This window comes from Gavia stellata, chromosome 11, assembly GCF_030936135.1.
Source record: "Gavia stellata isolate bGavSte3 chromosome 11, bGavSte3.hap2, whole genome shotgun sequence".
In the NCBI taxonomy this organism is placed as follows: Eukaryota; Metazoa; Chordata; class Aves; order Gaviiformes; family Gaviidae; genus Gavia; species Gavia stellata.
This window is the reverse complement of record NC_082604.1, coordinates 28584680-28607638: the sequence shown is the minus strand read 5'-3', so window position 1 is coordinate 28607638 and position 22959 is coordinate 28584680. Positions and strand designations below refer to the sequence as shown.

Genomic DNA, 22959 nt, shown 5'->3' with positions numbered 1-22959 from the left:
TAATAAACCAATAAACCTTGTTTCCAGACAATAAGGTAGACTTTCTCAATGGAAAGACTTAGGGTGATTTTACAGTAGGTCTATAAATTTGCTGCAACAGCTAGTTTTCACCATTATTCTTGCTTTTTTTATGTGTACAGAATACAGTAGTCAGCCAGGTGTTTAGAACAGATGATGTGGCCATATCTACCAATTTTTTCTTGATCTAACATCATATTTCTTTCATCAGAGGCCCCTTTCAGTACCTGACTTTCTTGGATATCCTGGTTGTGTCTCAGTCTGGCTTGCAGTGATCCTGGAGTCAAACTGAACGGGTGGTGGTCGATTTATTAGTAAGCAGAGCTGGCGAATACTCGTTGTGTCTAGCTACACTGTAAATGTATTAGAAAGTGCTCTTGACAAACCTTTCTTTAGCTGGCAGAAGAGTGTGTCAATGAGGGGCAAGTTGGCTGGTTGTGGGGAGTTTCTTATTTGTTTATTTCCATCCCCCCTTTCTTCTGTTCCTGCTTAGCATCTACATACAGCCCTTAGGGGACACAGTGAGATGACATGGGCTTCGATGCCAACAATATGCTGATGACATGCAGCTTTATGAATCTCTTTAGTCCAGTGCAGGCATGGCTATCTCGCAGATAAAACCAGAGCTTGAAGGGAGATTAGAGTCTGGACGAAGACCAGTTGACTTAAATTGAATCCAGAAAAGACGAAAGTGTCTGCTTTTAGGATCTGGCTGGCACCTTGGCTTTGCCCTTAGTTTAGGGCATTTGCTCCTGGCAGTTAAGTCACTATTACAGGCTGGGGTCCTGCTGGATTTATCCCTGACCCTTAAGAATCAAAAGCAGCAGTCTCTAAGATTAGGTCTTCATCTTCATTTAGCAGGAACATTGCATTCCTTTTTCAGTTGAAGACCTGTTCTTTAGTAGTTAACCTATATATCTTTTCCAGTTTGGACTGCTGCAGCACTACTTGTACTTAAGACAGCACTTTTTCCCTTATGCTAGATAAGCACATATCACATTGACTACATCCTGAATTACAGAAGCATTTCTATGTGGTGTTATATTTTAATATTAATCAAACACAATGAAGGCCAAAAATACGGAGCTTCTCATAAGGATCGTAATTGTTATTTAGTTAGCTGTTAGGGAGATGGAGACGGAGAGGAAATTTTAAGATTAAGACTTGCAAGGTATCCCTGCCCTCAGTTTTGGGATTAGTTGGTTTAATTTATGTATTTATTATCTATTCTTTCACCTTTCTCCTATGTGTATAAGAATTTATTCTCTGAATAAATGAAACGGGGAGGTTCGGTGGGAGGGGAAAGGGAAGATAGCTTTCTGACTCCTGACTGAACTCAGGAGAAAACTTCCAAGCTCAAATGGAATAAATTAACACTAATTATTTGATTACTAATAATATTAAAAAAAAGGGGGGAGGGAGGATCTGTCTACATAGGAGCAGAACAAAGATTGCATGTTACGAAAGTTGGGAGAACAAATCTGTAAGGTTATATATATAAAAAAAATATTTTTAGGTGTACATATTTTAAAATACATTGTAATGTTTACAATTTATGTATGTACCTAGTATGACTGGAGATAATTGAATAGAATAGCAATGCACAAGTTAACATTTTATGAATTTCATTTTTAGCGCTGGAGTTATAGTCCTTATCCGATACGGTGTGTTTCTGTATAAATCCTGCTGAGAATGTAGGTTCTAAATGTTTCTTCAGCCTTAGATTTGGCAAAGAGGGAGTGAATTCCAATGAGCTGGTCATGGGACCAAAAACCATTGAGAGCTGGGTTGTGTTCCTGGCCGTGCCCTTGAGGTATTGCTTGATTTTAGGCAAATTGGTTAACTTCTGTTTCTCCTTCTGCCCTTTTTCTGTCTTGGGATGTATATTTTAGAATGTAAACTTTTTAAGACAGGCATTGTCCATGTGTATGGGAATTACTTATTACAGTGGAGTAGTGGTATTTGAGGCCTCTACAACATGTTATAATACAAAACCCACAGGTTTGTATGTCCCTTTCAAGTAAGCTGTTAGGTTTTTGGTTCTTAGAAGCAGTAGCATGCTAATAGCATGGTTTTGTTTTAGACGCAGACACAGATCGAGCAGTAGTTCATCATATGGTTCTAGAAGAAAACGCAGTCGTAGCCGATCAAGGGGCAGAGGCAAATCCTACAGGTCTCAAAGATCAAGATCAAAAAGTAGAACAAGAAGGTAAGACTCTTTTCTAGGAATAAGAATTATTATTTCTACTGTAAAATAATTAATTTAAAATTGCCATATAGTTACTGAGTTTGGAATATATTAGAAAAAATGGTGATCATCTAAACTACATGTCACTTGAAACTCTTCCTGATTTGAAATCTCTATGCTGTGCTTTTGATACACTAAATCTTTACATTACATTGGTGGAACAGCTGGTTTTGAAGATAGGTTATATATTTTGCATTTGACCAAGTGCAAAAAACATTACAGTTAAACCAAGGTATTAATCATCTGAAAACTTCTTGTGGATTTTTTTTGGTTACTGATTTCCATAACTCCCATGCATAACATTGGCTCCCTGGAGATCAGACCAAACTGTTATTTTCTCATCTGTATTTCCCTTGGAAAGAGATGAGTATTTAGTTATGGAAATTTTTCTTAGTGTTTAAAGATATCTATGGTGCTGAAATTTTTGATAAATTGGATTGTGACAAATGGATATTTTCAATAATAAATGTAATTTAAATATTTAAATCTTAATCAGGTGTTGCGAATTGTATTCTAAAATCTGCTTCGTACTTTTGTAATTAAAAGAAGCTCAATTTTTCTGTGTGTATTTTTCAATTAAAAAGTTTATATAAAGTTTATCCCTGGATATCAGAATTACTGCTAGCATTTCCTATTGAATTTAAATTAATTATTGAGTGTATTGGGCAGATCAAAGCTTTTTTGGTATGTGTTTACAGATCTTCAGCCAGGTAATTTTGTGTACCTGCACCAGGAATTGACTAAAACATGTTCTTTTCATATACCAAATAGGTAGAGCTGTTGCCTCTAAATGTTGAAAAATTGTTGTTGAGAGATGTGAACGTTTCGCTTTCTTATTTGTATTCTCTCATGACTTATTCACAGCTGTTCATTATAGTAGTTGCCTGGACACTTATTGCTACAGCGCCTTTGTAGTAGCTATTTGGTTATTTAAACTGCCTGATCTCTGAGTATACCTGCTCTCCGAGCTGTAGACCCTGGGTAAGCTACTGCGCTGTGTGTAGAGATATTCCTGTAAATATCCCCTGTTTTTATAACAAAATCCATTTTAAAACAATGAAATGTCAAAAGAGTAAGGTGAAAATGAAGGTGGTTTTCAGTATGTCAGATAGTCAGCATTAGGAAATATGATAACCTGATTTAACGATCTTGGTTTTATTGTGGTAAGTATAAATTGCAGATCTCATTAGATGTAGTCTAACGGTCATCTTTTCCAAGGGGTTTCCTGATGTTAATTGTCATTGCAATATATGGGAATTATGCAGCTAAACACTTTAAAAACATGACTACTGTTTACTTCATTTTGTGCTAGGAAAAATTGTGTATAAAATATCTTACGTATAAAATATGGTAGCTTTTCAGTACTATAGCTATGAAGGTATAGCTGCAGGTCACTTTAAATGATGTTACTATTCACAGACATGGTTCTTCAGGAAAAATATTTATAATAACATCCTAAATTGTAACGGAAGAGTCTTTTGGCATGTTAAAAGCATCAAACGAAAATGTTAAACGCATAAAACTAAAACCTACAGAACACATTGAAACCTTTATTGTAATTTTTTTCTGAGTCTGTTCTCTGCTGTAATGTTACACTGCAAAGCCATGGATTAACCTTATTTCTGGAGAAGAGTTAAATAGGTTGCAGAATGCTGCTACTAGAGGCCTGTGTTTTCCCTGTTTGTTGGCGTAGAGGCAGTCACAGCAATGCTAAATAGTTCCTTTCTTTGCTATCTCAAAATCTGTCTTGTGCACTTGATCGAAGGTACGAACAGCTTTCCTAAGAGGACTGAGTACATTATGATTCTTCGGGCTGGAAAAGAGATCATGGGGGAAAGAGGGAATATAATGGAGTGGTATAAAAAAAAATTAAAACTGAGTGGTGTGAAAAGATGATAAAGGAATGAGTGTTTCCTGTCTAACTCCGATGTAAGACGTGGGGCAGGCACCAAGCGAACAAAGTCAGCTGGTAGCAGACCCTAGTCAAACAAAAGAAGATGGTTCTTGCATATCATGTAATTAAGCGGTGGAAGCCCTTGCTGTTGGAGGTTGTGGATACCTGAAGTTGAAATGAATTAAAAAAAGCAGTCAGGCAAGAAAAATCCATCCAAAGCTGTTAAATGCAAAGAGACAATATTTGTCTTAGGAAATGTATGTATTTATAGTGCCAAAGTGGAATTTTCGTAAGAATTTGGCGTCTGTAATTCATTAATTCTTTTGCTTGGGGTGGGGCAGCTTATTTTTGTGTGACTTTTAAAGGTAAGTACCAAAGAAAACACTTACATAAACTAGCTAATAAAATGATCAGAAGTAACTTGGGCAGCCACCATGTGTTAGTATAGTAAAGAGCGTGTCACCCCCTAAAGCGTTCTTGTTGATCTCCAACTTCTGAATTGCCAGTGGCAGGCAGTAGAATCGACTGACCCACCTGAAAAACCGCAGTATGAGATACAGCAATAAAGCGAAGATCATCTCTAGGCTGCTCGTATTTGTAACATCACTGTTGTACCTTCAGAGTACCACCTTTAGGACTGTGATTTTTGGTTTTTTGTTTTCCCAAAGGGAGTGGGACAGACACTAGAAAACTAGTTTCATACTGGAAGTTAAGATCTGTTACATGGTATCTTTAAATCACTGGATTTGGTTTTGGTATAAGTCATGCAGATGGCACAAATTCTGTATCCCATAACGTCTTTTCTCCCCGCAGTCCCCCATCAAATTAAGATATTTTGTTTTTCAAGGTAGTGAAAATGTTGGTAAAAGTATGTGTGGCTGTAATGTAATTTTTTTTTAATAACTTCTCTAACATAGGTGTTTTATTTGAGTGTATGATTTACAGAGCTTCAACTTTAATATACCGAAATATCAAGTTTTAATTTGAAAAGTTAGATTTTTATAGTGACATGTTTTAAAAATATTTTGAGTAGGTATTGTTGGTAACCTAAAATGATTTTTTTTTGTACTTTATTTTAGAAGATAAGAAAACTGGTGCATATTATACCTCTTTTATTTTAGATGCATTTTTTAGAGTCAAAAAAGTGGGGCTTACTAGTAATGCTATAAATTTAAAGCTGTCCTACAGCACGATAGTACAATGCAAATATGACTTAATAAGATCACAAACTGAATTTCAGCAAAACAACCAAGATTTACATTAAATTAGGAATTTTAAAACTGATTTAGTTTGTTTTACTGAGCATTTGCTTAATAACATTTTGCCTTCTTGCAATCTTTTTAAAGACAATAATTCGTCTGTGAAATGCAGGCACATCCTCAGTAGAAAAATTGAAAGCAACAGCTCACTTTCTGAAACCACACATATAGTGATATAAAGAAATATTTCAGCTCTGCGAAATTTAATAAATCATCCCATTTCCTAATTTGATCATATTAGATGCTGATGTGGAAGAAGCATTTCAAATACCATCTCCTCATTAATATACATCAGTCTGGGGAATAGAATGGAATACTTATGCAGAGATGTCACAGTTACTGTTTCTTAGTTTACTAAGTGGAACAGGTTGATGTGATACTGGGTGCTATTTGTCAATGTCTTGCTAAAATGGTTTGGGTCGAGTTATGGAGTCCAGAAAGACGGCGGCTGATAAATCAAAAGTGGATTGAGTGGACAGGAGGCAGTGATTGATACTGTGACAGGATATGAAGAAAGGAATCTTGATACAAGCATGCATGATATTGAATATGAGAAGGAAAATGGCCCTGGAGTATGGATATTATTCAAGGAAATGAGAATAATAATATAATCTTGAAATTATTGCTGGGTGAAGATTAGGATAGTTCTTATTAGAATATTATGCTTCTCTGGAATGGAGAAACTCGGATTTCATATAATTTCTATGTGGATAGAATCTTGTTAATATTTTGTAGAGTTTTCACTGCAATTGTTCTGCAAGTTAATCGTATATGAAAATACTTACTTTACAGCAGAACTTGTAACGCAAATCTTTTAATTCATGTGGCTTTAAATAGAATTAACCAAAATATGTTAACCTTTATTCCTTGATTTCATACAATTCTGTGATTATAGAGTATTTCACTATAATTGCCTTTAAATATGCAAGCTTGTTTTTATTGTCTGCCAAGTTTTTTTGGCTTTTCCCTTTATGTTAAACTGAAAACTGCTGTCTTGAAGTATCTTTAACACAGTTCAACTTCAAGATTGACACAATAACAGCTAGTACATCTTTACATATCTAAGAAGAGAAAGTACCGTGTGTAAAGTAATCCTGTTTGTAGAATTGATGCCTTTGGACTGTCAGTAAAGGAAGTGTTTGATCAGTGTGTTGGGTTGTTTTTTTCCTCTGTGTGTGTGGGTACATGGTTACCTCTTATTTCTTTACCATTCTTCCAGTCTAATTGATTTAATATTGAAATGTGTGCATCTGATTGCAGTCCAGTGGCAGGGCGACCTACTTCTTATGGGTGGCTTTGGAACAGACTTGTGTTTTGGTATGAAAAAGCAGCTTGTTGACTGAAGCTGCCATTATCCTAGCAATGTAAACTAGAATTAACTTACATTCAACCCTCGTAGCTTGCCAGAATGCTTCATGTTTAGCGCTTACAGATTGTAATATTTAAAAATAGGGTCCTCTAGTCAGGCAGAGAAGTGCAATGTGAAAAGCGTCATTAAATAATAGTAAAACCCCACTAATTTTTTTAAAATAGTGCTGTGATGGTATACATACTGAACAGTTGGGTTCACAAATTCAGTGATCTCTAAAGACAGTGTAATTTGCATTGCCTGGTTTATGACACACAGTGATGATGGAATTACAAAAAAAGCATTCCCCACCACCCCTTTCTAGATGCATTTCCAACACTGCTGCTTCAAACACCAATACAATACTAGGCAGTGCTTACCCTGAAGTTAGAGTCTTGCCATTGGGTTTGATCTGTTCTCAGAAAGGTCATAGCTTCATTCAGACACTTACTCATGGCTGGGGCAAGCTGTAAATCCTTGCCATGGCTCAGTTGTTTACTTGTGTGCTTTATAGCGTACCACTGTATAGGGAAGATCTTGAGTGTTTTGCAGGTTTCAGTTTTTAGTACTGGTGAGGGACAGTCATCTTTTGCCTGAGGGTTTTTTGGTCTTTGAGAATTTCCTTTTTTAATATCTTCTTAAAAATAAATGCAAGCCATGGGTAGGAAATATTTTAGTGAAGAGTCGATATTGCACAGTGAAATGTTGTTTGTAAGACTTTTCAGATATTAAACAGTATTATCATTGAATGCTTTTGTATTTGCATTACTTGGAATGGTGCGTGGGAATGGGTCTGTTTTCAGTTAGTCTCTCTTTTTTCCATGTATCGTATTATTCTAGCATGGTAGTATTAATGTGTTAGGGTCTTGCCAAATTAAAACCCTGGCCTATCAGCTCTTACAGCTGATAACAAGCGTTGGATCAAGGCATAACCTATACTAACTTGTGTTCAAACCTTCCTTTTAGTTGCAGACTGTATCTGTCTGTTCTGGCTAGCACACACTAATGGATAGCTTCTGATAGATGACCATGTAGAGTTTTAATTATGAACAACTTCAGGAAGAATTTTCTAGAACAGCATTGGCCTGAAAAGAAAATAAAGGTTCTTAGGAGAGAGGGGGATAAAAGGGATGTGCATTTTGAGGTAGACATTGATGTCAGCAGCAATGTGTAGTAGAAGAGATAATGGCAGATAAACAAAGAGCAAAATTGTGAGAGGTCTTGCAAATTAGACCGAGAGTTTATGGAGGAACAGGAGGAGGTAGAGGAGAGATTACTTTTAAAAAAAAAAAAAAAAGGAGAATGGAATGGCTCAAGTAGTGGGCAAAGATCGTCACACAAATAAGATGGATTGCAGTTGTGTGGACTTAGAGACTGATTTTTAAGAATGTTGTGAAGAAAGACTAAATTTAAATATGATGCAGGTGTATGGATTAAAGCTGAAGTTGGTTTCAGCTGAGTAGAGGTCTTGCCTATGGGAATAAGCATTAACACAGGTGATGTTAGCTGTTCTGGGGAAGAGGAGAGGCTTAGGGAAGAAAGTGAAGGTTTTCTGAATTGACCATCCTACAGGCATCAGACAGTACAAGTTTTACTGTCCGATGGGAAGGAGATGGAAGGAATTAGGAAGTGGAGTTTGAGTAACAATAGCAGTATTGACTCAGAGCAATGAGATAGCTATGAGGGAAGGGAGAGGGCTCTTTCTCTGTATCTGCTCTAAGAAACAAGTAATGACAAGAGAACTGTGAAGAACAAGGTTGGGCACACATTGTCAGACAGTGTTAAAAAGCTGTCTTAATCTATAAAAATGCTTTGGAAATACCTCCCTTGGAAATGGATCCAAGAATTTTCCAAAGAGAAGTGGATAAAAGTCCTATAAGAAATCAAGCAATGCTATTTACTCAGAGTATTTCTTTTGAAATGTTTCATTGCATCTTTTTTTTGCCTGGTAGTAGCTGCTGGAGGTACTATTCTTCTAAAGTTTCGATCTGCTACCTAAGATATTTTTTCTTCTGTCCTTGCTACACAAATTAACACGCTCACATGCAACTAGCTGTACAGACCCCCATAATTATGTAAGTAATCGGTGTAACTATTACATGCTTGTCTCTCCTTACTGGTGGGGAGAGGGCTGTTTGGAGGCTTTGGTCCATTAGACTGTATATTTAATTAAGATATTGTAGTATTTCTTTCATTAACCTTCAAATAAAGGCTTGGGGCAGGGAAGAACTAGTGAAATGCACATTACTGAGTTTGTTCATGGGATCTTTAGTTTTTCTGTGAATGGTAACGTCGGATCATATTTCTTCTTTTTCCCAAAATAAATCAAAACCTGCAGTTTTTATTTAGGATCTTGTTGCATTACAGGTTGTATTACCGATAGTCTCCAAAAATATTTTTTAGCTGTAACAACTGACTTTTTTCAAAAGGAGCTTAACAGTTTGTCTACGTGAGTGTACTGGAAAAAATACAGGGGTGAAGCAGTAGCACTGAAGATATCCTAGAGCAATAACCCACCAACGAGCACATTACCAAGATCTAATTGACCGCTTTGGGAAATTAAACTTCATAAGGCGACGCCAAGGGCTCTTAAGTTATCAGTAAGGCCAGATAGCTGCTAGTGACAGTTGCTTTGATGCCTTTCATTGGTATAAAAAAAAAAAAAGCCTTAAAAAAGGTATGAATGCATAAGTGCTGTTCATTTAGAGCTAAGTATTGAGTCTAATTACATGTAAACTTTTTTCTAAAGCAGTCCAGGTGTTATGTACACAGAATGTGTTTTGAGTATAGCTGTTTATTTTTCTAAAACCTTTTATTTCTCCCTTTGGGAAAGGGTGTCTTTGCAGGTTGGTGGATTTTTGGGGTGGTTTTTGTTTTATGCTTCAACTTTCTGTTTGGGAAAAGGTACTCAATAAAAGTACTCAAAAAAAGGTACTCAAGAATATGATTCCCCTTAGTGGAGAATTGGCTTTTTGATTTCGATGTGTCTACAATCTAAAGTACTGTGTATTTTTACTTTTTTTAATCCTCTTTTTCTCTGCTACCAAAGCTCTGGCCATGAAATAGAATCTATTACTTTTTGCTGCAGAGATCATGTTTCTAGAAGCAGCTATGCAAACCAACGTGTAGCAGATGTCTTAAAGATGCATTGGTAATATAAGACCGTCATTGTTTGCTGTGTAAATTGCTGCTGTTTCCAGTGCTAGTTTCTAGAATGTGATTATCAAAATGCGCAACACAAAATTGTAGAATTTAGTAGAAACATTTTACTGTTTACTTTATTCCCATCTTTCATTCTTTCTAATTCTAATAACATTTGACAGTAACAGTATCTAGTTTAAAAAGATGCGGGCGAAAAACATGTATTTTTGCCACTAAAGTTTTTTTTTACTATATCTTTTCTATGGGACTCATGAGAATGTAAAAAAAAAAAAAAAACAACCAAACCCTAGCAGGAGTAACAGTTACCCTGTAACAATAGAATACAAGTAGCTGTCAACCCCCTGTATTTCGAGAATTCAACCTGAATTTTGTTGAATGTACCTAAGTCAACCTTGCTAAAGTTGTTTGTGCCGGAGTTAAGATTACATGTACAACCCTAATTCAGCTTCCCTGTTCATGGTAGTTTTAATGATGGATTACTGTTTCTTCCGCAGATTCCTTGCCACATTTACTTTACGTATTAATAGATTGGTTACCATAGTCCTTCTCAATTATCTTTGTGTATTACTCTTGTGTTATTTTATTCAAGTTACGTGAGGGGCAGTTATAACAAGACTCTTGTTCTTATAACCAGCCACCGTGGATCAGGGGTCAGCAACATTTGAAGTATGCTGTGCCTGATGCTTTGCTTTTCTCAAACTAGAGGTTAAATATGTTGCTAGAAATATATCAGGTCCTGGGAGAAATTAATTAGCAGAAAGATAAGATGTTCGTCAGTAATGTCTTGCCTCTGTGGCTGGAAGCTAGTCTGGAACTTTGCGGGAGCCAGGACCTGGGGACCACTGCCTTTCTTGGCTATTTTTCCTCAAGGTGTTACGGTTCTTTGCTTCTAGCTGTGCTGTATGTCATTCAAAATCCATCTTTGTGGCTGAGATGGTAGTTGCTGACTTCTGCTTTAGAGGATTTTTTGTTTTGTTTTTTAGAGATGATCACCTGTATAATTCAGCGTACGTGCCTTGGAATTCTTTGATCACTGCTTTTGTCCCAGATTTCAGCTGAAGCCAGTGCTCAGTAGCAGGGCACTGTTGTCTTCCTGAGTAGGACGGTAGCTGCTGCATACAGTATTTTTGGTACCTTTGTACAAACAAATTTTATCCCATATAAATCAATTGTACTTCAAGATACAGATAGGTAGCTGCCTGGTTTTGTTGACATTATGACCAAAGTGTGCTTTGGGAGTGAGTTCATGCCAGATTAAGCTGATTAAAGTTGGGGTACTGTGACACTTTCCTGACTGTCTCTCCATCCTTTAGTGCCTGTTCTTCTCCTCCCACACCTATGCTTCAGGATAGTCCAGCATGCTGATCTGTCTGAAAGCTCTCTCTTGCTCTGTTTTAGTGAGGAGCGAGAGAACAGGGCGAGATGGCCGTGTATGGAGAGCGTGGGCTGTGGGGAAAAAGGGGCCAAGCCTGGGTTGTTCAAGTTGAGATCAGGTGAGAGGCAATTTCAATGCTGGAGTGTGGCACTGCGAACAGGGAAAGTTGCCAGTTTCTAAGCCAAGGCACAGTGTCCCCCTGAAATGCAAGAGCGAGAATATATAGAGATGATAACGCTTCTGGTCCTAATTATCTGGTCCTAATTTTTGTTTTTTGGTATAAAACTTTGGCCCGATTGGAGTTGATGGCAAAGCTGCACTTGACTTCCGTGATTCCGGATTTAACTCAGGTGTGATGTTACAGGAAGAGATTATTAAAAAAAAAATTATAATCTCAGGCATATGTAGAGCTTTTGTCTTTTTACTGTCAAAACAGTGTTTAAGTAATTACCTGAGCAAAGTGTTTTGTTAAATGTGTGATCAAATAAAGAAAAAAATGTGACAACTTCTATTTGGTTTTGCATAGTGTGACTGGAGAGAGTTGCATTTAAATAGAATGTCTATTTTTAAAAAATGAAAATCTAGGAAAAGATAGGAAATTAATATGTTTACCTTAATAGTAACTGTAACTTAAATATTTTGGGTGTACTCTTGTAGAATTCTTTTATTTTGAATCTTGAAGATTTCTGCAAATTCATATATGCATACTTCCAAAATACTGTGAAACATATGCTTTCAATATGGAGTTTCCTTATCCATAAATGTTATTTTAAAATATTCTTCAGTTGCGGTTTTCATAGAATCATATCAACTCCTAGTAAGGCAAACTGAAAAACTCTTATGGACTTTAAAGAGTTATATTCTGCTCAGCTTGAATAACTGATTTCAGTATTTTTGTAATCCTGTATTGCTGATTTATATCCTAGAAATGGAGGCAAGGGCAGTTGTTTTTAAATTATGCATATACCGTTAGATATCTATTTTTCTTCTATAGTTTTTGCTTCTCTTATATGGAAACATGCAGGGGTAAGCTAAATTGTAATAGAATTTAAATTAATCTGTGGCATCGCTCTGAAAATCTGTTACCAGTCTATATCAAAAAGATACCCTAAAAGTTTTCCTGTTAAAGCTCTAAGCTTCTTGATTGGAGAACGGGTGGAAAAAAAAAAAGAAAATAATTTTCCTATTTTTCTATTATATAGTCTTCTTGAAGTTCTTCCAAATTAGATTTTAAATGCCAATTAGGAGGTTGAATATACTAAAATAAAAGCAAATACAACCAAAATGGCCTCACCTTATGGCTAGTTAGGCTTTTTCTCTCAAAAGCGGAACCTTTGCTCTGAGCGTGGCTTTGAGAAAGATATTCAGCTTAATGAACACATTAATTAGAACCATAACTATTTATAAGATAATTAGAAACGAAGCACGGTAAACTGGGCTTTTCCTGCAATTAATGGAGGATTAATTACTGGAGGTAATGAAGTGGATTTTTAAATGCATTAAGGTGAAGTACAGAGATGTGCAAGGCTTTGTGATAGTTGCATAATTATTCCAGGCTGTTTGAGCATAGCTCATGTGAGATCGCTAATAAGCATCATTGCATCATTATGTATGCACTTAAAAAGACTTACCACCAAAATGACTGCCTAATTATTTCTAATTGGCAGGAGTCTGTGTAGTCATTGAGCTGTTTGTAGCCATTTTAAGGTTCATTTAACTATCCTTGGGGCCATGTGATAGATGGAAAAAAGCTTCAACTACACGCTGGCCTTGGCTGGCGCCGTTAATCAATTTTGGTGGGCTTCAGTTTGAAATGCATTTGCTCATGCGGAGGTCAAAACCTGAAGTAGTCCAAGCAAAGTTTTGCTTTTTGAAGCCACTTGACTGTATTCATTAGCAATTAGTAAAATAATTGTGTCTGTCACTATATTTGGATTTCCATATGACTTGGTATTCTTTCATCACTGTCCCTTCTTATAGCATATTAGCTTCACTGGAAACCAAATATTCTTCCAACAGACCCTTTTAGCAACTTCAGTGTAGTGGCATATGTTCCGATAGTCTATCTTTCTTCATTCATTTGTTAGCTTAAACAGTGCAGTACATTTCAACACAATCATCTAATTTGCTCCCGATTGATTGCTGAGTGAAAGTTTCTACCCAAGGACAACATTTTAGGGCTTTTAAGGGTATCTCTGAGGAATTAGTCATTAAGCATTAAGAGAGGAAGCAAGTAGTAGTCAAATCGAATTCTGACGTTTACCAGAGTTTTGTAGTTCGGGGCATCTATTTCCAAGATGTTGACAGCTATGTATATTCAAGGACATCTTCTGGCAGAAGAAAGCTATGTAATAATCACGCTTGTCTAAAAACTCATCCTTACGTGAATGTTAGTGCACCGGTTCTGTCAATAATTACATTGGAAGTGTTGTGAATATCATTTGAAAATGGCCTTTTTGAGATGTTATAATTAGTATGTAGTTATTTTATCTTACTATGTCAGATTTAATGTGACATCCCATTAGGTAAGCGTCTGTGAAAGTTTTCAATGAGTGCGTTGTCCTGTTGAACATAATCATAACCATCTGTGGGATGTTGTCGACGTACATAAGCCATTCATATAGCTTAAGAAAACACTGGTGAGCAAATTGTAGGCTAATAAAATAAAGGTCAGCTTTGCCATTTTTGCTACAAAAAAATGTGGTTCTAGTAATTTAATGTTAAAACGTAAGTTTAAAAAAATAATTGTTCATATTATGGTTAAAGTGTGAGATTGATTGAAAATAGTTATGCGTTTAAAAAAGCAAAAAATGTTGTTTATCCATAAACTACTAGTTCAAATCACAGACAAGGTGTTAAAGCAATTGAATTGCGGTAGCATAAACTGAAATATAACCTAATCCTTAAGGAAAGCTGTGGAATTCTTAAAAAAAATTAAATTGTTTTAATTTTGAGACTTATAATAGTAATCTTTGAGTATTTGCTTACAAAAGTGATCTCTTCTCAAAACAGAAAAAATATATGAAAGAAAAATAGCCTTTCTTATTGATACTCCTTAGGAATTGTATTTTATGAAGTCCCATCAAATATATGGAAATGTTGCTCTCTAGATTATCAGAACTGTTATTAGGAAATACATTTTGAGTGGAACAACAGATTTAACCTACCTTTGAACTTTCTGATTGGTTGTATTGCAAATTCTGGTGTTAGTTGAAATTGTAACTGCTGATGAGTATATTTTTCTTTGCTGTAGTATAGCAGTGCAGTGGGAACAACGCAAGTATAGCTATCATGTTACTTATAAAACTGTTCACAGTGAGAACTTTAAACATACATTTATGTAATTACCATATTTCAGCATCTGGTTTGTGTTGAATTTGGGGTTCTGAGTGGACCCCATCGCCAACCTGGCTCTACAAAGTCTCTGCTTGTACCGAAAGTCCTCCTCCCTGAAGACAGGAGGTCCTTTCTGCTGTCCTTCTGGATTTGATTTGGACGATCAGCTTGGAAGATCCAGCTTTGTTAGAGTACTGCTGTCAGGCACCTTCAGCATGCTTTGAAACGAGCAGCTTTGGCCAGTACTTCCCATTCCTCCGGACTTTTCTCTGTCTTTAAAGCAGTCATCTTTTCTAGTGCAACTTGAATTTACTACCCTGTGTTGATGTTGTGCTATTTCTCCACAGACTACCCAACGTTGGGGCCCCGGTAAATAGTGTTATGCCCTGTGAAATTCATAGCAAATGTGGTCTAGATTTCTATTTTTCTGCATGTTGGAGGAAAATGACTGACCCGTTTTCATTGACATATATGTAGGTTATAAATTTGTATCTCACTTTTGACTAACAAAATGTGATTTTGGTAACTAAAAGTCATTCAGCTTTTGTGAACTCTTTAATGCGCTTTATTTTAACAGTTTAAGGATGCTTTATCCTGTAACAAATATATGGTGTGCAATTAACAATTGTACTGTTATGGCAGCTGAGGACTACAAACCAAGAAAATATGTTGGGAAAGGATCCCCTGTCAAGCTTTTATAAATCTTTTTTAGCATATTTTAAAATAAAATGCACATTACAGAATAATTTAATCAATGACTTGGTTCCATTTCACGTAGAGCTGTCCCGTTCTGATGAGAGCTTCCAAAGTATATCTGGACCCAACTCTCCTACTAAACTAGTGAAGAGAAAAACATGTATTTTTTCAAGTAAATGGCTAAACAGAAGCAGTAAATGAAAAATACAAAATTCCATACACTGAACAAATTAGTCATGCCCCTTCCACAAGTTAGAGTGATCAGGTTAATGTAGGCAAATGTCACGTCCCTCTTCAGCTATGACTTCTGAAGGGAGCATGATGGGCTGTGTCAGTCTGTGTACTGTGTTACAAAGGAAAGGGAGATGAGCTACGAGTCTTGGCTTGATCCTTGCTAAGGCTGAGCTGTCCAGTCAAGGCTAGACTTGTGGCCAAGGAATCAATATAGTTTTGCTTTCCCTAAGGTTTGAATTGGGGAATGTTAAATAACTATTGGTTTGTTTGGTTTTTTCCCCTCTCAAAATGAGTTGATAATGGCCAAATGGTATTATTTCCCACTGCTGCTGCTGACACTCCATCCTGTCCAAGTGTTGTGCTATATTCTACAACTTGCAAATAAACCACAGAACAAATGATAATAGAACAAACAAGAAGTTGTTAACACTATTCTTGCCCTGAATCTTTTGCTTCATTTCTTTGTCTGTGAAAAGTTCAAAGGTTGGGTTTTTGTTTGTTTGTTGTTTTGTTTTTTTAAACTGTCCATTCCTCAAAAATGTGAATACACTGAAAATTTGCATTTTTACAGTTTGCGTTACTTCGTAGCTTATTTTCCAGTGGGGAGGCAGACAACAGCTGCTGGATAGGGGATTGAAAGAGCAAAGAGGAAATATGTCTGAGAAATGGGAAATGTAGGCAAATTTCAAGGAAGCCTTCAGTTTAAATGATTATCTGTGTATTCTCCATTATTTATGTCAAGTCAGATAGTTATTCTTCCATAAGTCTCTGACATCAAGAATTTTAACTATCCAATCAGAATATAAGGGTCCTCTTTTTCATGATTGCAGCCTACTGTCAAATTTACTTGTGAAAATGCTGTAAATCAAAATGAAGTAGAGAGTAGAATCAATGCGAATGTGGAGAAAGGAAGGAGTGTGTATCAGTGCTGTTATAGGATTCAGCCACTCACCGAGGAGAAAAACAGCGACCTATCCCAATGGGATCCTTTAGTTGTATCTGATTTACGGGATAAAGACAAAATCCGCACCGCTACATGCCTTACACCGTTGATTGTCCTATCTGCTAGACCCAACGAGCAAGCATTTGCTAAAATCAGAGTATATCAACAGTTTTCCGGCTGCAGACTGCGGAAGTGCGTTAGATTGCGGCTCTAATCTTGGGGCCAAGTCAACAGAGCCACTTACTCAGAGGGGTGATAATTAGGGGTTGTTAGGATGTGTTGTTACTCACCCCCCGCCTGAAAGGAGCATCAGAAGTCTGAATGTTGTGGATCAGGCAACAGGATAAAGTAAGATCTCGAGCATTCTGATGAAAGCTTTCCTGAAGACTGTGGTAAAGTATCTGAATTATGGAATATTCCCATGTTCAGCTAAATTAAAAAGATTGAATTATCTGAATAGTACAATGAAGTCTTGACCTTATTTCAGAACATATCTTGCAGTAAACTGATACGATTGCAAGATTGGTGCATCTTATGAAACTAATGCTCGGTAACCAAAGTTATCAAGTTTCTAGGATGTTTCAGCTGTGAAGTACGATAGATTGTTAGAGATGATATCATCTCATCTGAGGAATGGTAAGATCTTGATTGCCTGCGGTTAGTCAACGTACCCTTATATTACTTATAATAGGAAAGTGCCAGACAGGGATCAAGCTCTTAGCGTGCTGCCTGTAGTATTGATGAGTATTCAAAATAGAATTTCAGCCCCAAAGACTTTGTAGTTTGATTAGTAGCAGGAAACAATAGGTGTGGGGAAAAAACAAAGCTGGAGAGACATGAAAAACACACAAAAGTAAACCCACTGTCTGCCAGTGCAATGAACCGCAGGCTGTTAGTGCTGTCGTGGTAGGCATGGGGACATCAGTGGCTACCCAAGTGGCATTTGAAGGTGGCAGAGGGGTGGCAGGCAAGTTTTCCTTGCTTAGTACATTGTTAGCTTAATGTATGTTACTACCTTTCGGTTCTGAAATCTCGTTATGTGCCAATTCCCTCCCCTCCAACTTCCCCGAAATGGTGTTAATATGCTGGGAGTCGTGATTAGCTGTTGGGAAGAGAGTTGTTGAAGCTTTTGAGGGACACAATAGGTAGTGTTTTATTTTAGGAGTCGGCTTGTTAACTGCATAATTTTGGTAATATTCTCAGTGATGGAAATAATACAGTTCACATTTTAATTCTTGCCTTCAGGTTTCAAAATTGAGGTGAGTGTGGTACATAATAGCGGCTGTTGCAGGCTTCTTGCAGATTCAGGAGGGCCATGCAGTGCTGGGCTGTAATTATTTCATGGTTTTGCTGTGGTTTTGTTATTTTATGTTTTAAACAAAAAGCAAAGTTTTGAAGAGAATTGCATGTAAAACTGAAAACCTTTTTTAAACAAAGGCATAGGTAGGTAGAAATCACATTTTAATTGATAGTTCTTATCTATTTAAATTGGGACTAATATCAAGTAGTTTGTAATCAGTATCATCAATTGATCGTAACAGTCATAAAACATTTTGAAGTATAATAATCAAGTATTTTTGTTGCTTTATGTATTTTCTTTTTTTTAAAACAATCCAGATCTTGTTGTTTCTCTTTTTGGTATGTTTTATTTTACAATATTTTATGTAACAATTGCAGATTCCATGATGAAAACACTTTTTTTTTTTTACTACAAAGTGAAATTTTCAGAATTTCTTCCCCCTGCTTCCTTGGAGTCTTTAATTAGTCATTAGAGTTGGGCTTTGGGAAGGACACAACAGGGTTTTAGGTGATAACTTCCAGTAAAGTAGATTTTGCAGCTGATAAGCCTGTCAGCTATGTATTCTTCATCAGTCTCCAGCAAATAAGCTGTTCAGTATTCGTCTAGGAGAATATTAAAAACAGACTATGCTTTCCTCTCTCTACTTTGTGTTTGTAAAATACAAAATATTAAAGTAGGATGCATCTAACTTGCATGTAAATTAGAAAATTATCTTCGCATTTATAGAATGTGTATTGGAAAATAGTAATAAAAATGTATAAACTGTTTATGTTGTGTCTTCAAAAGATTTTGACAGTATGGTGTGATATATTTTTGCTTTTTTTCTGCGTGCACGTTAGGAGTTCCTAAAGCCCTTTTATGACTTAATTTTCAGAGACTTGATCCTATAGCAAAGTTACAGCTGTTTTCATTAAATATGTTTTTTTTTCTTTTTTAATTTGGGAAAACAAGATGGTATTCTAAAAGTCTTTTGCTATGCTTCAGAAACCGAATGTGGTAAAGAGTATAGGTGGAATACCTCAATTTTTACATCTCATAAATTTTGAACCTAAAATGTCTGGTTATCACTGAATTAAAGAAAAATGTTTCCAGTTCTCTTAATTGTGAGCACAGACTAATGGTTTACTTTGTTACCAGGCAAGTACAAGTAGACACACAGCTTTGCATCTAAGTATTATTTCCAAAGCGTCATCTGAGACCTCTGTTCCTCGTGTGAATCGAGTCTGTCTCAATAGTTCCAGTCTTTTGAATCAGGTATTTGTTTCTAAGGTCAAGCATATGCCTTAATCTTGTCTTTAAGCAGGTTTTGGGGCCTTTTAAACCGTACTGCAAGTTGCCGCAGTGTTGAAGAATGAGAAATGTCGAGATGTTTTTCTCTGTTGGTTCAGTTTTGGGTCCATGCTGGTGCTGCTTAGTGGTTTGAGTGCCTTGTGGTGACAACGATGGTGCTGTAATGCTCTGGGTTGGGTTTTGGGTTGGGTTTTTTCAGTTTATGAGAACAGTCCGTGTTCCATGGTGTAAGCTGATTTCAAGCATCTGTTTAGGTAATTTCATTCAGCTGTCTAATATCTCTTTGTGGACGTAAGTATACATAAATATGATAGAATTTTTAAGCTGGAACCATGATCGGGGCCTCACTCTTAGATGTTTTACAATCACAAAAAATAAAACACTGGTCTTGTCAAAGTGAAACAGAAGAGTAGCACTTACCTGTAACTAATTTGAACTTCTCAGAGGCACTAGGGAAGTGAAAAATTCAACCTTGAAATATCTCATTAATGTTCCTTAACTTAACATAATATCGGAGGTGTTGTCAAATTTACAACAAATAATTAACTAGACAGTGATTCCATCTGGAGAACGAATTTCACCTTTTTTCATTGCTGTGTGGTACATCCAGATCTTCCTGTCATAGCAGATGCAGAGTCACTAATGCCTGCATGATGTGGAAACAAATAATTTGGTGTATTTATTGAGAGTCCTGAAAGTAAGCTGGACCATTGTTTTTTAAAATAGATTCCAGCTGTATCAAGAATAGAATAACTGCATGTGTATGTATAAATTAATTACAAAGCCTGTTGAATTTACTTGCTAGTAGAATATGTTACCTTATTGGTTCATATAGAATTCAAGTTTTCCTTTTTTTTTTTTTTAAAGAATGTAAAAAAGATATAAAACATCTTTTCTGCAGGATTGGACAGTCCAAAGGAACAGAAGTTTCATACAGCCTGTTTTTTCTGGTTGCTTTTTCTTCCACCTAAGCAGCAGCAGTTCTGGAATTTGGTTAGGAGAGGAAGGAATCCTTCTTGCTGGTATCTTTGTGTGGCAAGCTAAGAACTGTTTTGCTTTTGCCTCACCTTGAGGTTGAGAAGCTTTTAAATGCTTGTATGAGCAGAAAAAAAAAGCTGGATATTCTCAACTGATGCAAGCTTTTTTATTTGTTTGTCACCAAATTACTGGAATAATAATTACTTCTCTTACCAACCTTAATTTTGGTTTTATATGGAAGTTTATGTATCGTATACGTGCAGCTGGGTATTGCATACATTTGTTGGTGTGTTTTTATGCTCTTGAAGGCTTAGAATGTCAGGACTGCTAGAACTGTTTTGAATGAGAAAGGATGGGGAATCGAAAGGGTGGCTTTTTTTCTTAGTTTATTTAGCAGGCAGGATGGCATACTAACTCCCATTTCTTTATTATTTTATTACCCAAAGGTTATTAGAATTAAATTCTAGCTTTTACTGTTCAGTCATGAGATGGCTACATGAATGTAGGGTTAGGAAAAAAGTCCTGTTTCGAGACAGTCTCTAAGAAAAGAACGATGTGAAAGAAATCAATTTCACGTAAAAATAGATGTGTTCTTAAACTGATGGTCCTAATTTTAGGTGAAATCTTTGCAAGGAGAGGCAGTTCAGAGTCTTTGTACAGATTAACAAGGGAAATGAATGATGCAACATGTTTCCCCCCAATGAAGATGAGACCAGAGATCCTCAGCTCCTTTGGACCAGTTGTATCTAGGGCAGTTAGTGACCTCTGGGTAAGCTAAAGGAATACAAGGGGGAGAGAATCCCCTCCTGCCATCGCTAATGGAGTGGAACAGTTTGCAATTCCAGTAGATCAGTGGGAGCTGTTCACACAGCTGTTCTCCCTTCCCAAATCCCAGCCAGCACACTTCATTACACTTCCTTTGGCCACAGCTGCTCCCACAATCCTGCCTTTGCATAAAAAAGCCTGTTGAAAAATAGCATTTATAGTTTTCTGTGCCGAATGCAAAAATAATGTGTATCCAATAATACTGCAGTTAGTTTATGCACTTCCATACGTATCTGTAATGTGCATCTGGCCTTCTCAAGCGGATCACACTTCTGCGTGCAAGGAAATGCTCCTCAAGTGAGCCATTTGATGAAGGAAGCCAGTTACAGTTCCGTACAGGTTAGTGTAACTAGCTTTGTTAGGCATTTTGTAAAAGCACATACAACAAAAACAAATGGCTTATCTCCGTGCTTGAATAGCAGCTGTTTAATATGTGATTTATATTTCTGGTTTTCAGATAATATTTAGCAAAGTGTGTTTCCTGGTTTTAGTTCTCCGTGAAGGCTTTTGTCGAAGTGCTCCTGCAGCTGGTAGGGTCGTGGCCAGCTCTCTCTTCTGTCACTCATTCCTTAGGCAAGGAGCTCTGCCCGAACTCCATGAGAAGGAAGTCTCTGGGCGGCGAAGCACCAGTGACACAAAAGCTCAATTTAAGTAAGCTTTATGTACTTCTGGAGTCAATTCTTTTTCACCCAGTTGTTGGTCTCCTTTAGGTTTTCTAACACCTTTGCGGTGATGTCGGCATGCTGAACCGCAGATATGCTGTTGTTGTCGGCACTGGATCTAGAGTCTTTCAGCTACCCTAAGGAGACTCTCTGTAGGATAGTCAAGGTGTTGTGGCAAAGGCGGCACTTTAATCTTCTTTGGAAGTAAGAAGATGTAGACCGAAAGGTTGTAGTCTGGAGAACTAGATTTGTAACAGACTGCTTGAGAATAAACAAAGCTAAAAGTAGTGTCTTCTCTATCTGCTCTTCTGTCTGGCTGCGTTTATGTACTCTTCATGACAAGTTTTCAGTAACTACTTTTTTTTTTTTTAATTACAGCTTACTGGAATTTTGAGCATTGTTTCCTCGAATGTTTGATTAGGTAATTACGTAATTTACAGGTGGAGAATTGTTTGTTACTGAACTAAGTTGATGCCTGTACCTGGTGAACCCACTGTCTCAGTTCTGCAAACCATGTTCTTGAGTGTCCCGGTTATTGTTGATACTTTGTCTTGCATTTCTCTGGCCATGATACTGTTACCTATCTTTAAACCCCCCCATTTTATCACTTACCAACTGTCTAAACTGCTGGCTTGGAGCAACGTCTTTTTCCTCTTACCACCAGTCTTATTTCGGACTTAAAATCTGACTCTCTGCTTCTGCCTAGTTTCATTCTCACTCACCTTATATTTAACAATAAATAAATAAACCATATTATCATACATATTAACTATAGTTAACTTCCTCAAATGCATGCATTTTAAAATTGCAAAATAATAGTGCATTTGGTGCTTGAAATGGTTTTACCTCCCTCAAGAACTTGTACCGTGGTGTTTTTTTCTGGCTAGTGAAGTTGAGTTAAACAAGAAACTTTCTCTTAATATGCTTTGAAAGAGAACATGTCATTTTGCTGCAATTAGTTGTGCGTTTGCACTATGCATATCCAGGTTTGATGCAATGCAGTTGTGCTTCATTGTTCTTTCCCAGACTTTTGATTTATTGCTGAAGTATTAGAGAGGCATGAATTTGTTTGTGGCTGTTGAGCTAGTAGTAATCTAGTAAGAGTTGTATCAGCTGAGAGATACTTAGGAGAATGCTAGGGAAGAACTTGACATCTCTGAAACTTTCATTTGAGTGGCGATTGCTGTTTGCCAATAAAATTGCTTATTTTTTCAACTTACCTTCGCTGTAAGAACGCTTGTTTTCTTCTGTTTGAGCTGTTCTTGTATTTGCATTCTAATTCCTCTTGCCAGTTTAAAAAGTCCATCTCGGTGACTGTTTTCAAATTGTAGTGTTTTGAAGAGATTAGATTGTACCTATAAGATATAGTCCAATGCTTTAGTGCAATATAA

At 36.7% G+C, this 22959-nt stretch overlaps 1 protein-coding gene across 1 annotated transcript in view; it reads left to right on the top strand.

The window, feature by feature from the left end:
- The window catches only part of RSRC1 (arginine and serine rich coiled-coil 1), a 181346-nt gene that overhangs the window by 8697 nt on the left and 149690 nt on the right, over nucleotides 1–22959 (top strand). The window contains exon 3 of the mRNA XM_059822879.1: nucleotides 2102–2227. Coding sequence (XP_059678862.1) covers nucleotides 2102–2227 — 126 coding nt within the window. The remainder of the gene's footprint in view (nucleotides 1–2101; nucleotides 2228–22959) is intronic.